This window comes from Cucurbita pepo, chromosome 10 (assembly GCF_057944985.1).
Source record: "Cucurbita pepo subsp. pepo isolate OVF chromosome 10, ASM5794498v1, whole genome shotgun sequence".
NCBI lineage: Eukaryota > Viridiplantae > Streptophyta > Magnoliopsida > Cucurbitales > Cucurbitaceae > Cucurbita > Cucurbita pepo.
This window is the reverse complement of record NC_141807.1, coordinates 3,816,935-3,832,407: the sequence shown is the minus strand read 5'-3', so window position 1 is coordinate 3,832,407 and position 15,473 is coordinate 3,816,935. Positions and strand designations below refer to the sequence as shown.

Below are 15,473 nucleotides of genomic sequence, written 5' to 3'. Positions count from 1 at the left end.
TGAAAACATCCTTTATAATTCTTTATTTTCGTTGCAACTTGGGACGATTCTTTGTTACGTTACAACAATACTGTGATGACTTCTTTTTTGTGTTACAAGTTGCAACTAGTTTTGTTGCGTTGCAACCTCGTCATGTTAGAAATTCATTATAAACTACGAAAAATATATTTTTACATATTTTTACGTGTAATCCTCAAAATTTTGGTTTGATTACTTGTTTGTAAAACATAGTTGTGGCCATTTTTGTGTGGGCCAACTTTCCCATAAATAAATAAATAAATAAATCACCCATTATGGTGTTGTCATAAAGGTGTTAACTTTAAGGCTCCCATATTCCAAATTCCCACTTAATATTAACCTTTCAAGCTTGGGAATCATCTAAATTCAACAAATCCTAAAGCCAAATAAAGTGCCTTTTTTTTCTATTTTAATTTTCTACCATCTCTAAATGAAAAATACAAAAGCTAACTTCTTTTGGCCTTAAATTCTGTACCTACATCAATAGTTGAGATTTGGTCGATGAATTCTGATCTTCATTTTATATTTTATTTTAAAAGGAGAACTAGAGATAGAACGACCAAGAATATCAAATTTGACACAAATTGAAATGCTAGGATTGGTTTTCTAGCTACAGAAGAGCCTCCTATGGCCATATCCGCAAGCCAAGAATTACTTAATGTTGCTCCTTGTAGTGAACCTAATCCCGATTCTGATCCTGGCTTGGTCTCTGGCTCTGATCCCGATTGCTCTGTTGTTGGCTCTGGTATCACTGGCCATGAATCCCTTGAAGATTTCTGACTGTCATTTTCAAATAAAATATCAATATCATATGAACTTTGAAAATAAATTTATAATTTAACTGAAATTAAGTTATTATTATTATTTTTTATGTGTTGGGTACCTCGGGGGAGAAGGGCAAAATGTGATGGTGTAATCAGCCCCATTGCAGGTGAATGTGCTTGTGGCGTCATCATAAGCGTAGCTATACGATCTGGGGCACGCCGATTTGAACATTTCTGAGTATACTGACGGCTGGCAAGTCGCCGGCGAGTTATACGTGCCGCTGCAGCAGTATTCCGGCGAGGCAAATGCCTCACAGGCGCTTTTACACGCGCCGCCACCCTCTGCCTTCAGCTCTGCCGGGCAGAGCTGATTCAGGTCCGTAATGCAGCCGGTCGACGAGCACGTGCCTGACCCACCAGTTCCCTCAATTATCATCGGCAAATTATAGCCGTCGACGAGACTGACATCGTAGAAATCCTGCGACCCGGAACCGAGTGTGAATTCGGCTAACGTGGCCGGTGGGGTGGCGCCAGCTCCATTACACTCAATCTCACCGGAGCCACAGTCACCAGTGTTGCAGATGATACGGCCGGAGCCGTCGAGATTGCAATTGGTTCGGCCCCAGAACCGACCGGACCAGGCGGTCGGAGCTTGAAAAGAGCGAGAAGTACCCTGTACGAGCTCGAAACCGGTGGATTCCAGTTTGGGGCTGCCAGCACTGGCGAGAATTCCCGGCCAGACAGTGAATTCACACTTGTTAACGAACGTGAATGTAGCGCCGGAGACCTCTGTAAAACAAGGAAAGAAGATCAAAAACAGGGGAAGAAAAACAGAGCAACCAGATTGAACAAATCCTACCACAGATTTCAACAAAATTCGTTAAAATTAAGAAAAACAAACGATTACCCAGAATTCAAACCGACAAAAGAAACTATAAAAATAAATTTACCTTTGAAACCTTTGACAAGAAGAAGCACAATCAAGGTGGAGAAGAAGGGAGAAGAATGGTGGAAAGAGCTGAACAGCCCCATCGACTGACTGAAATTTCCTGGTCTAAGCGAATTGAAACAATGGGTATGGTTAAAGATGAACGTTGTGAAGTGGGGTTTCAATTATTAGGCGTTTGAAGTTATGAGGTGGAAGAAGATAGGTTAAAGAGAGCAATGGCGGAAACAGAGTAACTTTTAGAGCGAGACACGGCGATGAGAGAGGAAGAATATCGGAGAAGACAACGGAGATTACTGCAAATAAAACATTAATTATAATTTTTAAAAGTTTTTAAGAAATTGAGAGTGAAAGAGGGAATAAGTAGGAAAAGAAGGGGAAGAAGGAAGAGAGAGAGAGAGTGCGGTGAGAGAACCTTGGACATGGAGATGCTCCTTATTTATACTTGTAAACGTGATCGATTAAAGGGGAAAGCACAATCTCCCCATCACAGACATCACTCTCACTCACCGACCAATCATTTTCACTTTTAAAAAATAAATAATAAAAAAGAACGACTCTAAATTTAGAGTGAAAAGTTACGGGGAGGTCCAATTTGCACTCCCTCGTTAATTTACAGCAAAATTCAGATGTTATTCCTGTATTGCCAGCTGTCAATTTTATCAATTTTCTTTTTATTTTATTAAACAAAACCTTAAATTTAATTATACACAATTAGAGACATATTAGTATAATTTAATCAAACTTTATTTTATATTATTATCATTAAAACTAGTCAATTAAAAAAAAAAACAAAAACAAAACTTAGAATAATTTTATCGTAATTAATCGGTAAATTAGCAAACTTTCAATTAATAGAATGTGAAATCAATAAATAAATAATATTGGTGTGTGGGGCCTACAGATTTATCCGGAGACATAGGGAAATGTGCCACGTGTCCACCTGACATCTGGATTATTAGCCGGCCGGCGTTTTTTAATCACCGCCGCTTCCGCCGTCAATGCCATCATTTTTCTTTAAATGGCCTTTAAAGCCTTCGATTCACCCATTCGTCCCTTTCAAGAGAATTTCTAGTACTCTCAAATTTAATTTTGTTTTTAAATTACTAATTTATTTCTTAAAAAATTAATAATTTTGGATGGTGTTAATATAAATGTTTAAAATTTTAATAATATATATTTCGACACTTAAAATTCACGCAATATTTGCACTTATTTTAATTTACTCACACCGATTTGATGTTATGTCCTAATAGATGAAAGTCCCACATCAGCTAATTTAGGGAATGATCATGGATTTATAATCAAAGAGTACTTTCTCGATGAAGTCTTTTGGGAAGCCCAAAGTAAAACCATGAGAGCTTATACTCGAAGCGGACAATATCATACCATTGTAGAGAGTCGTGTTCATCTAACATGGTATCAGAGTCATACCCTAAACTTAGCCATGTCAATAGAATCCTCAAATGTCGAATAAATAACTCCAAAAAAAAAAATGAGTCAAGCCTCAATTAAGGGGAGGCGTACTTTGTTCGAGGAGAAGTGTTGGATAAAAGTCCCATACTGGCTAATTTAGGGAATGAACATGTATTTATAATCAAAGAATACTCTCTCCACTAGGGTGAGGCATTTTCGAGAAGTTCAAAACAAATCCATCATAATATAATACTATTGTGGAGAGTCGTGTAGATCTAACATGTTCAAGTATGTTTAAAATCAAGTATGTTCTTACTTATCTCGAGGGATTCGTTATCATTTGGTTTTGAAGGGCATTGCCGACAGTACCGCACTAGGTGAAAACGTGTGTGGAAGGTAGGGTAGGGGCCGGGGCTCCCCACTTGGTCTCTTAATCTTCCTTAAACATTATTCTATCTAAATCCATGGCGTTGGCGTGTAAAGTTTCCACAACACTGGCGGAGAAAGGTGAGGTTTGCGAAAGGGGAAGGAACATGAAACGTTGTGGTCAATTCAACGTACGGCGGTGGCGCTTTATTCAGACACCTATATTGCTCTTCACTTTTGTCCTCACTTTCTTCCAAAGTCGAATTAGAATAAGATTTTTTACAATCAGAAACGAAAAAAGAGGGCTATGCTTTTGGGGAATTCATCCTTGGCTTCTTCTCTACCGCTGGTGCTTGCAATTTACAGCAATTATCCAACTTCACAACAATACCAAAAGTGAGTTTCAGTGATATCAACTCAAATCCAAGATGAGAAAGAACGGGAGATCAAAACGCCTACACTACAATAATACAATCCATACCTCATCCGTTTAATTCAGCAAATTTCCTTAAAATGGGACACCAGCCAAAAGCGTCCAGTAGGTGTTCGACAAAATGCCGCAAAGAACCCTCAACTGGCTGCGCCATTCCACATGGCGGCCACGTGCGTTAAAGGCGTTTTAGCGCCATGTTGGTGTGGTATGTCAGTGTCGTGGCGACGCAAAAGGCAGAGCTAGTTGCTATTACAGAGAGAGCTAGTTGCTATTACAGAGAGAGCTCTTGCTGATGGCGTCTCTTTTTCTGGCTGACATTTCCTCCCCTTTTGAAACCGTAAGAGCTTCGACGTAAATTTGAATTTGCTACTCTATCGATCCTTCGTAATTTCTAATATTTATAGCTTTTGGTTTGACTAATCCGATTGGGCCTAGACAGAAGCCCAATCGTCAGGCTTAAAATGGGCCACTTTATAGCCCGTTTTATGGGCCTGTGCGTTTGTTTGACCCTTTGGGCCCATTAACATATTGTTGTATTAAATGGTCCAATTTGTGGGTTGTGGACGGCCCCTATTCCGATATCTTCTAATTTAAAAATAAATAAATCTTGAAATATTTCGGAAATTTCACTCCATTACTATATTACAAAATGGAATAAGAAATCAAATATATTAGTATAAACAAGTATATTACTCCATCGTCAGCCCAAGTTAGGAGGCAACATCGCAACATTCCGTGCTCAACAAGGCTCATATCGCACGCCTAAAGACACCTGACTCCACCCCACTATGCACGTTCTGCCACCGCACCACCGTCAATCACCCTTGGGCTCCAACCTCCATGCCCATGCCCCAAGCATATGCTTATGTGCAGGACAGGCGATATAGGGCTACCCATGCCATGTGCAAGACGATGTTATTCACTTAGTTATAGTTATCCAAATGTTTGGATAGACACATCTAAGATCATCAAAAACATATAAATTGAATTACAGGCAGATGAATGACAGGGATCAACAACTCCATAGGATGCTCCGGTCGTTTGAAATCAAACATGGAGGAATTTGTAAACTTTGTCTCCATGACAGGCAGATGAAGCAACTAACCAAATTTCACTAAATTATTACGTTACTTTCTAAACAATTGTGGATGAAAAATGAATCTAATACGTACACTCGAACGAAAATAATGGGCTAAAATGGAAAAATTTTCAACTTATGGAAGAGATCAGAAGCTTTTGCCTGTAATGATCGAGTTGAAATCAATGGTATCCTCTTGGACCTCTAGATTGAAACAGCTCTAGCTTACTTCCAGCCTCATGTAAGAGTCTTTCATTTGTTTCGTCCTGCGTCAAATGAGATTGTTTCGACGCCCATTCGATCACGGGAAGCGTCTCGGCCCGTGCAAGCTCCTCTCTATCAGGCAAGTGCAGGGCAATGTAACACAACAGAGTTACTGCTGCAATTTTAACACTTTGTTCCCCAAAGTACACTAGCTGGACTAAGTCCTTTGCCCCACCTGCAGCTATGATTTCCTCGCAGTGGTAGACGTGGAGGAAGTTGTCTGTGCAGGCAAATTTGGTGAGAGCAATGCAGGCCTCCTTCGAGACCTCGGTGTCTCGATCATCCAGAAGCCGCACCAATGGGGTGATCATTCTTTTCTCAGTGGCCCGGAACGTCCTGGCCAAATTTCCAATGGATTTGATACATGGGATGAGGAGATCTGCATCTTCTTTCTCAATGATCTTCAGCAACTGCTCCACAACGGCTCTGCAGGCGGGTGAAGTCGGCTTGAAGGCGGATCTTCTCAGCTCAGGATCGTGCTCAGCCATGGCAGTGATCTCCATCAATGCCATTGCTGAGTTATGCCGCACCTTCTGTTCCCCCTTTTCAAGTAGGACAGCAAAACACAGCAGAGCTCTTGATTCTGTGATACTACGGCAGATTGTCAAGTTCCCTTTCGCAAGCTGCCAAAGGGCTCTAGCTGCCATGGCTTTCATCTGGGTTTTCGTTGCCGGGTCCTCAATCTCCCTACCTTTCGCGCTGGGGCCGGAAGGAGCATGATGAAGGTAAGGGGCATGATGTGGAAGAATATGCTGTCCATTGCTGCTAAGGCTGTGACCTTCGCCATGGTTTGCCTGGGGAGTTGCAGTGGCAGCCGCCACCGACCCACCAGAGAGCATATTCATAGTGTTGGTAACCACGGCGTGCATCTGATTTGGGGTTCGATTTCCCATTGGATGAAGAATCCGACTATGGAGCTGTCGATCATCATCATCTACAGCTTTATACATATTGTTTGTTTTGGGGTTGCCAGCCATTACTAGAGCATGAATCGAGGTGGCTTTATTGACAGTGATATTGTACTTGCTATGTTCTTGAACTGTTTCAAACGCAAGATGGGTAACAAGCGAGCGGATAATATAGTGTTGTTCAAAGAGATCTTGGCATTTTGGGTAACTAGAAACGAGTTCTGATACAGCCCAAGCAACCACAGCCTGAACTATCATCGGACCTTCTTTGAGAATTTTCGCAAACACCTGACAGACACCAGCCTGAATCATGGCCTCAACATTCTCAGGGTCACGCCCTAAATGCCCTAGCGCATTTGCAGCGTTTTCTTGACCTTCAACCTTACCTTCTTTCAGCAATTTCAGCAGCGCCCCAACGCCGCCTTCTTCGACTATCCGTTTCCCATATCTCTCGCTATCTTTCGCCAAAGAAACCAGCGACGCTGCCGCGTCCGCTCGATCTTCCGGCAAACCGGTTGAGAGAATAGCAATCTGTTCCCAGATGTAACCTAGAATCGGTTCGTTAGCAGCAATTGGGGGAAGACCCAAATGCTCGTCGCCACGATCCTTGGCGGAGGCGGAAACTCGGAGCAACCACGAGACATCGCCGATGGAATTATCGAGCTGGGAGCAGGATTTTCGGAAGGCGGCAGCAGGGATAATTGTGAAAACGCGCTTCATAAGGCCATTTCCAGTACATTTGAGCACAAGAGAAAGAGCTTTATCTAAGGCCTGTGCAGTTTCGTTGATGATCCGAGTGGCCGGTCGCTCATAGAGATCGGAACTCGCTCGAGCCGCCTGACGAAGAAGGGTAGCAAGCTTCTCGGTCTTGGCTTTGAGGTCAGCGCACTCATGCTTGCAGCTGGTGGCCTGGTCCGCAGCCTTGGTGACTTGGTCCGCCAATTGAATAGGGCGAGCCAAGATTAACTTTATCTCCGCCATGGAAAACAGAGACGAAGGAACAAGAAATCGAAAATCCGAAATGGAAGAAGAAAAGAGGGTTAAATGGGTGGTTCAGAAGCTGAGAATGGGTGGGAGAAGTGAAGAAAACAGGGGAGGGCTGCATCGACTCATCGTGGGTGAAGAATTGGAGAAGGGTCAAACACGGTTGGCTCTAAATTCCAACCCATATTGTACATTTATATTCGGTCTTCGCCTTTACAGTACACACACTGGTGGAGTGGCTTTAACCAAAGGCCATGGGTTTTGTTTGTGGCTTTAAAACTTTAGCTACAAAGACAACAAAGATAAAAGCAAAAGGACAAAATAATTGGTGTCATCTTTTATTAGTCACCTTCCTTTATTAGCCACTTCCACTCCCGGGCTTGATTTCACATCGATGGAAGGGTAAAACGAGTGCTCGTGAAGACATTGGTCCCAAATGGGGTGAATTATGAGACCCCATATTGATGGGAGAGGAAACATAAGTGCAATACTAAACCTCAAAGCGGGTGGATTGTGAGATGGAAGGAATGAGTCTAAGCAAAGATACTTAGCCCATTTACGCCCTAAATGGGTAGGTAGATTATGAGATTCTACGCTTTGAATCAAAGGGAGTGTTAGACGAACACGACTCTCCACAATGGTATGATATTGTCCACTTTGAGCATAAGCTCTCATGGCTTTGCTTTGGGCTTCCCCAAAAGGCCTCATACCAATGGAGTTAGCATTCCTCACTTATAAACCCATGATCACATACCAATGGAGTTAGCATTCCTCACTTATAAACCCATGATCATTCCCTAAATTAGTCGATGTGGGACTTCCATCATCCAACACCTCCCCTCGAACAAAGTGCGCCTCCCCTTAATCGAGGCTCGACTCCTTTGGAGTCTTAGTCATTTTTTTGACTGCCTTCGAGGAGGGGCTTGACTCCTTTTCTTTAGGAGTTCTTTGTTCGATATTTGAGGATTTGAGGATTTACCAATTTATTGGCACGACTAAGTTTAGGGCATGGCTCTGATACCATGTTAGACGAACACGACTCTCCACAATGGTATGATATTGTCCACTTTGAGCATAAGCTCTCATGGCTTTGCTTTGGGCTTCCCCAAAAGGCCTCATACCAATGGAGTTAGCATTCCTCACTTATAAACCCATGATCATTCCCTAAATTAGTCGATGTGGGACTTCCATCATCCAACAGGGAGAACGAGGGCAAGCTAGGACAGTAAAATTAAATTTGCTTTTTTTTTTTTCTTTCTAATTTTATTATTCAGCCTGTTAATGGGAAAGAAAATTAGAGGGATAGGAAGGAATCAAGGCATCAATAAATAAAAAGTCATTACTTTTCCGCATTGGTAATTACAAATTTTCCAATTTTTATTAATGACGTCAGCAACCTGCACAGAAGAACCATTCTCGCCTACCTAACAAACCCTGGGGCCCACGCTGCTTTGCTTTTAATTCATTTGGTGAGAGCCTCCACGAGCGCACGTGCACATATTTGGAAATTTGGGAACTCATGATGGGTCACAATAATCATGCCAAGCCCGGTCTTTGTTATTGGGCCCAAATTCCCCAGTCCATCTCTATTAAGGCCCATATCAATAGTCCAGCCCAAAAATCCAATAAAATCTAAATTATTTAAATTCCCAACGGCCACGCGCAAAGGGAGTGTTTGGTAGTAGTGCAAGATAGCAAAAAGAGGGACAACCTGGCATTTTCATTATTGCTTGGTGCTCCCCCACGAACACTTCATTCATTTTCGATGTTCTTTTTCTTAAAAAATTAAATTGTTAGAAACATTAAAAATTAATATTTGGGATTTATAGACGACATTGATTTATTTGTGTCAGCTCATAATATTATATATTAATAACGACATGGGGGCAAGAAGGAGGCGGTGTCGGGTCGGATTCCTATCACCGCTGTACTTGTTGAAATGGTTGGATTTTCCGATTTGGGCCTCAGCCCATTTATTTCATTCCATTGTTTATTGGGCCTGTTCTAATTTTCGACGGCCCATTTCCGTGAACCGCATATCATTTGTGGACCTAGTACATTTTATTTATTTATTTAAATTTAATTCATAAACTTTTAAAATGGGAACCGACTAGAATATTATATTATGAATTTTCATATATTTGTAGAAAATTGTGTCACGAGTTACAATTGTGGACCCAAATTGGAATAAGGCGTCCAATGAGAGGAGTTTTGTTGATACGTTTTGGCAAAAATGTCCACACAAAATCGCCACATGTGTGGCTAAATGAGGTTGCCCATACGGCTATACAACGCCTGTGGACCCTCTAAAATTAACGTTCACAACACCATTTCCAAAATAATATATTGTATTTGTTGAACGAAATATTTTTTTATAGCTGTTTGGAATTTTCTACGCCTTTAATGAAAGATTTTAATAGAACGTTCTTAAAGTTTAGTGGTTGAGAACTAAATTTTAAATTTATATTTTTTTTAATTCGTATTGTTAGACGAACACGACTCCACGAACACGACTCCACTTTGAGCATAAGCTCTCTCATGGCTTTGCTTTGGGCTTCCCCAAAAGGCCTCATACCAATGGAGTTAGTATTCCTCACTTATAAACCCATGATCATTCCCTAAATTAGTCGATGTGGGACTTCCATCATCCAACACCTCCCCTCGAACAAAGTGCGCCTCTCCTTAATCGAGATTGGACTCCTTTGGAGTTCTCTAGTCACTTTTTGACTATGCCTTCGAGGCTCACAATACTTTGTTCGACATTTGAGGATTTGCCAATCTATTGGCATAGTTAAGTTTAGGGCATGACTCTGATACCATGTTAGACGAACACGACTCTCCACAATGGTATGATATTGTCCACTTTGAGCATAAGCTCTCATGGCTTTGCTTTGGGCTTCCCCAAAAGGCCTCATACCAATGGAGTTAGTATTCCTCACTTATAAACCCATGATCATTCCCTAAATTAGTCGATGTGGGACTTCCATCATCCAACACGTATGAAAATTAGAAATGTGTAAGATGTGGAGATGGGAAGCCTTCCTCATCTTAGTCTCCAAGGATTATTAGGAGTGAGTCCCATATTGGTTAATTTAGTGGAAGATCATAGGTTTATAAGTAAGGAATATTATCTTTATTGGTATGAGGTGTTTTGGGAAGCCCGAATCAAAGTGGACAATATCGTACAAATGTGGGGAGTAGTGATTCCTAACGGTCCATACATTACTATCTTCCTTTTGTTTTTAAAATCAAATTTCAGTAAGTACAATCAGTAAGTTAGTTTCTAGAAATAATCGGACCAATGAACAAGATACGTAGCAAAGAAGGGTGTGAATTGATGGAAGATAGGGACGTAGACGGCCGACGCGACGCGGACGGGGTGTGGTTCTAGAAGAAAGATAAGAAGATAAGACCTCTCGTGCTGGTGTCGGTGACTCGTTCAAGGACTAATGGTGAATAATGGATTCCCATTGAGAAGAAACCAAAATGAGAATCCCGTGCCCCAATCTTTCCGTGTAATCTGTAGGCGGAGGCGGCGGCCCCACCGCAAGCTCCTCCGTACTAATGGGAGCTGTTTTCATGCACAGAGGCAGAGCTTGTTTTTATCTTTACATATATATTTCTAAAATTCGACATCGACATCATACTCATCATATCCATGCCCATGTATGCATACATAATACAGGCTATGATGGTTGGGGGAAGTAGGCCAAAAAAGTGAAGAAAGAGAAGCATTGAAGGTCGGTGAAGGAGAAAGGTGAAGTATGAACATGAGTTTGTTTATTTTTGTCCCCAGCTGTCGATTCCACTCGGTTTCAATTGAAAATGAAAAACTCACACAATGCAAATTAAAAAATAATGGAAGCCGACGAACCTACAATCTGCTGTCTGCTAATCAGTTTGCTTTTCTAAGTTGTATTCCAAAATGGAAGATTCCTATTCCAAACCATATGTTTAAGACTTTTTATCAGTAAAATATGGAGATGAACAGAAACAACAGTGGATCAATCGCGCCAGAATTTGAATAATCGAATCAAAATCATGATTACCAGAGAGAAAAGCAGAACAGATCAGTGTGTTGAGTTTTAGATTTTCTTTACTTCTATTTCATTGAAATCCAAACTGGACAAACCCAAGAATTATACAGATCCAAAGGAAAACTAGGAAAAGATATATGCATTTTCCTCTGTTTGTTGTTTACTTGGTGATTTGATTTTCGAGAACTAGAAATTTCTTCCTCGCGATTTTTCCTAAAGATCTGAAGCAAATCTCACTCGTTGTCAAGCGCTGGTGAGTTGCAGAAAAGCTTCGATCCCTCCACGGATCATAATAGTCCATCTCTCGAATCATTTGCGCCGTTTGGATTATTCCATTATATGTACGAATCACAGCAGAGGTTCCGATTCTGATTCCGATTTAGGCTCTCTCTGATTCCGATTTAGCCCTAACTATCAATCATCATATAGTTCACAAACTCCGATCGTTTTAGTTTCGACTTCAATCACTCGGTGAATCAACTCGTTACCAGCACTGATCCGTCTCCCAATTACGACGAGTGTAGCCAGTGAAACCGGAAGCCATCCGCACCGAAGCCACAGGACGAGAACGGCGGAGATGCTTCCGATCGTAATCGGCGCGTTTCTCAGGATCAGACAGAGTGGAATAAGCGGCATGGATCTTCATGAAATCAGTGGCCGATGAGTCTTTCCGGTCGACGGCCACTACATCCGGATGGCAAACTCTGGCAAGACGTCGGTATGCCGATTTGATCTCCTGAAAAGAAGCTCCAGTAGGGATCCCAAGGACCTCGTAGAGAGAAGTACAGGAGGTCATTCTTTGAAGGTTGAGATACGGCGAGGCGGTGTCCTCTCTAGATGCGTAGGCAGTGGAAGAGGCGGTGGCAGTGGAGGAGAAAGCCTGTGGTGGTCGGAATCTGACACGTGTAAACTCCCGGGGAGAGGATCTGGCCGGTAGAGGCGGAAGAGTAAGAGGAGAAGCAGCGGAGAGCATTTTCAATTTGGGGGTGAAATTGGATGGGGGAAGAATGAGTGATTGAATGGGCATTACGCATTATATAAAAAATGGGTGGAGGAACGAGTGGGACCAAGGTTGGGTCAGAAATTTAACCATGGTTAAATTTGTCATTTCCTAGGTTAAATGAAAACCATTTGGCGTTTGAGAGTGGGCCCAGGCTGCCGGATAGTGACTCAGCAATTGGCTTATCCAATTTTATTGCTTTCCTGTTCCTGCAGCTGCAGCCTGTTAAAAGGGAAAAAAAAATTAAAAATTAAAAATTAAAATAAAATAGAATGTTCTAAAGGAGTGGATATGAACGATGATGTGTCGAATATCAGAAGTCCAACGCATCAACAATTAAGATTTCTAATGTCTGGATTAAGTTGATATTAACGTTGTAATCAAATAAATAAATCGTGATTATCATTAATATAAATTATTTTTTCTTTTTAATTAGGTTTTCTTGTTTTTATTTATTTCCATACTTAAATATTTAAAATTATATTTTCTTATAATTGAAGTGTAGTTTATTTCTTGGGGATGTCTAAATGCAATAGCTTTCTTTATAGCATTTGTTTTTCGGTTGGCCTTCACTTCTGGAATCGGCATTTAGTATCTAAAAATATTAATTAGAACGGATTAAAATAAAATTTCAAAATTTAAGTAATGATCGTTATCTTAGAAAGTGCAGCTTAAGTAATTAATATTAAATAATTTGAAAATGTCGTTGATTTGAAAAGGAAATAATCCAAACATGTTCCGGTCTTTTTTGAAAAGTGTAATCTAATATGCAATCTTAACTTTAGCTCAATTTTAATGTACAGTAAAGCAATTTCAACGCCTATTTAATCTTCCACATGGTGTATTAATTCAAACCAGATCCTATTAGTTTGAAAAAATTGTTCTTTCCTTAATTATTTTTATGAAAATCAAACCTTATCTATAATAATAAATATAAATTATTTTAGAACTTTTAGAACAAAAATAATTTTGAGTATATATTCGACAATTATTAGTATGAGTTGTCATGGATTGGTTTGAACTCTACTAAACATATAAATTCAACTCAAACCAATCCATAAGAACGAGTAGATTTGATTTAATTATTTTTGTTTTCAATCAAAATTTGTTAGGTCAGTTAATTGAATTGATTTATTTTTTATATTTATTCGAATTTGTATTAAATGTTTTTATCAAAATTCAATGTATATCTAATAAATATTAAGTATATATTTAATATAATTTTATATTTTTGTAAAATTGTTAGCTACGTTAAAATCTTCAATGGTACTAAAAAAATGAAAAAATAAATTTTGGATTTTTATTTCCAATTTCCGGAGGATAATAAAAGTGGGTGTCAAGCTGTCAACTCACGCCACTCTGTTCCGTCCCATATCCTCCATTTTTTTTCCTTTTTAAATTATTTATTAATTTTAAGAAGAAAAAAAAATATTATTTTTTATTATAATCAAATAAATAACTCATTATTTATACTTTTAAATATTATAAGTTTGGTGAAAATTTATAGCGAAAAAAAAAAAAAACTCAAATAGATGGCAAATTAAAATAAATTAACAATTGGTCAACCTAAAATGATTTTAAAAGAATTATAGTTAGAATAAGTTTTCTACTAGCAGTAGCCTTGACTATTACAAATAGTATTAGAGTTAGACGTTGGGCGATGTGTTCACCCAAATATTTTTCATTATAATTTTTCTATAAAGAATTGATTTTTTATTTTATTTTGATTTTTTATTGATAAGTATCACTATCGTCATGAGTTAGCATCTACTAGTAGCATTAAAAGAATAATGATAATAAGTTGCTTTAATTAATTAATTAATTATTAATTAGAACTTAAAGTTAAAGGGGAAAAGGTTAGTTGACATAACAAAACCCTAATTTCTTGGACTGATTCATATACTGATTGGATTGGGTGCCAAATCACCTCGTTAGGGCATTTTAACGTTCTTAGTTTTTTATATTAAAAAATATTGGGACCCACCTTGTTTCCTTTGGAAAAATCGTTAAAAACTCTAAATTTCAATTTATTTATAATAATTATTTTGACTTTAATTTAAGAAACTTAAGCTTTTGAAGCTACTCGATGTATATTATATATATATATATATAAGAATATTGTAATTTATGGATTAAAAAATGTTTATAGAATAACCAAAAATATTGTATTTGAAGCAGTTGTTTGAATTCTTTATAACATACAAGTGTAACAAGTTTTTGCTACGGGGAGAAGTGGTCGTTTGAATGTGGGGCTGTTCTTATTTTATTTCTCCCGGAATTAAAAAAAAGATGGGTAACCTGTCTTTTCAGAGTCATCGTCCCACTAAAATATATTGTTGTGATAGGACCCGTTACTGATTAGAACTATAGTGAGAGGAAGAAGAGCAGCTGCCTTCGTTTTATTAATAAATAAAATATTATTAAGTAGAAATGTAAAAATAAATAAAATAATTTGTAATAAACAAGCTTATTCGTTGAAAACAAAAGGTTTGGTTTATGCTAAACCAGTAATATTAGGCTTATTGGTTTATGCGTCACGTTAATCAAAACCTCCAAGTAGAAGATGAAGATAAGAACAAACAATAAATAGATAAACATTAAACTATTCAAATTATATGTAATAAATAAATAAATTTAAAAGATAATAGAGATTTATTAATTATTCAATTTTTTTTATAGAAAAATTGATTGTTAAAGGCTTAAAAAACAAGACAAAGGTCCTACCTTTATAAATTTAATGACGATTATTTTTAATATTATTTAATTGAAGTTTAATTGTGACAAAACACATTTTTTTTAAGTGGAAAAAATCTATTTCCATTATCTAAGGATCTTAAAGTCATTTTTAAATAAATAGGAAAAAGAAATAATTGTAGGCCCAATATGTTATGTCTGGCCCACGTGGTGTTTAGGTTTTTCTCCAAAGTCCAAACCCACTGCCATTCTTAACCCTTCTAGAATGTTGGATCCGACCCGGCAAAATACTTGCTCCACTATGTATATTATTAATAATTAAAAGTGGAAGACTTTGCATGTTTGTTTTTTTTCTATAAAAAAGTGAAAGACTCCATAGACCATTGTTCTTTTTTTTTAACGATTCTCTACTATTTTTAATTATTCAAAATCAAATTAATATCTGATTTTACCTTTTAAATGTGATTTTCATGTTATTAAAAACACTTTTACAGTGATTTAAACCGACATAGTAACTTTAATCATTTTAAAATTAATTAATTTTATAGAACTTTACAAAATTCAA

At 38.5% G+C, this 15,473-nt stretch overlaps 3 protein-coding genes across 4 annotated transcripts; all 3 read right to left on the bottom strand.

The window, feature by feature from the left end:
* Window positions 1-449: 449 nt before the first annotated feature.
* LOC111803788 (thaumatin-like protein 1) lies at window positions 450-2,149 on the bottom strand. Of its 2 annotated transcripts, none has more exons than XM_023688333.2 (3): window positions 1,742-2,149; window positions 902-1,571; window positions 450-798 (listed from the first exon to the last, which is right to left on the bottom strand). In XM_023688333.2, the coding sequence occupies exons 1-3, from the start codon at window positions 1,812-1,814 to the stop codon at window positions 546-548; spliced, it is 996 nt and encodes a 331-aa protein (XP_023544101.2). In that variant the 5' UTR covers window positions 1,815-2,149; the 3' UTR covers window positions 450-545. The 2 variants fall into 2 exon arrangements, with proteins under 2 accessions (XP_023544101.2, XP_023544100.2); XM_023688332.2 differs by having other exon boundaries at window positions 1,733-2,148.
* Window positions 2,150-4,908: 2,759 nt separating this feature from the next.
* LOC111804358 (uncharacterized) lies at window positions 4,909-7,389 on the bottom strand. The gene has a single exon (XM_023689125.2). It carries the CDS (start codon window positions 7,172-7,174, stop codon window positions 5,204-5,206), a length of 1,971 nt encoding a protein of 656 aa, XP_023544893.2. The 5' UTR covers window positions 7,175-7,389; the 3' UTR covers window positions 4,909-5,203.
* Window positions 7,390-11,255: 3,866 nt separating this feature from the next.
* On the bottom strand, window positions 11,256-12,201 carry LOC111803037 (Chaperone DnaJ-domain superfamily protein). The gene has a single exon (XM_023687286.2). The coding sequence runs from the start codon at window positions 12,185-12,187 to the stop codon at window positions 11,699-11,701; it is 489 nt and encodes a 162-aa protein (XP_023543054.2). The 5' UTR covers window positions 12,188-12,201; the 3' UTR covers window positions 11,256-11,698.
* Window positions 12,202-15,473: the final 3,272 nt, after the last annotated feature.

What these genes read in the sequence shown, in the direction of transcription:
- LOC111803788 (XM_023688332.2), bottom strand. Translation starts at nt 1,814, where the DNA reads ATGGGGCTGTTCAGCTCTTTCCACCATTCTTCTCCCTTCTTCTCCACC. An exon ending in TCTTGTCAAAGGTTTCAAAG is followed by an intron (nt 1,572 to 1,732) that starts GTAAATTTATTT and finishes CTTGTTTTACAG; the next exon opens with AGGTCTCCGGCGCTACATTC. An exon ending in TTTTGCCCTTCTCCCCCGAG is followed by an intron (nt 799 to 901) that starts GTACCCAACACA and finishes TGAAAATGACAG; the next exon opens with TCAGAAATCTTCAAGGGATT.
- LOC111804358 (XM_023689125.2), bottom strand. Translation starts at nt 7,174, where the DNA reads ATGGCGGAGATAAAGTTAATCTTGGCTCGCCCTATTCAATTGGCGGAC.
- LOC111803037 (XM_023687286.2), bottom strand. Translation starts at nt 12,187, where the DNA reads ATGCTCTCCGCTGCTTCTCCTCTTACTCTTCCGCCTCTACCGGCCAGA.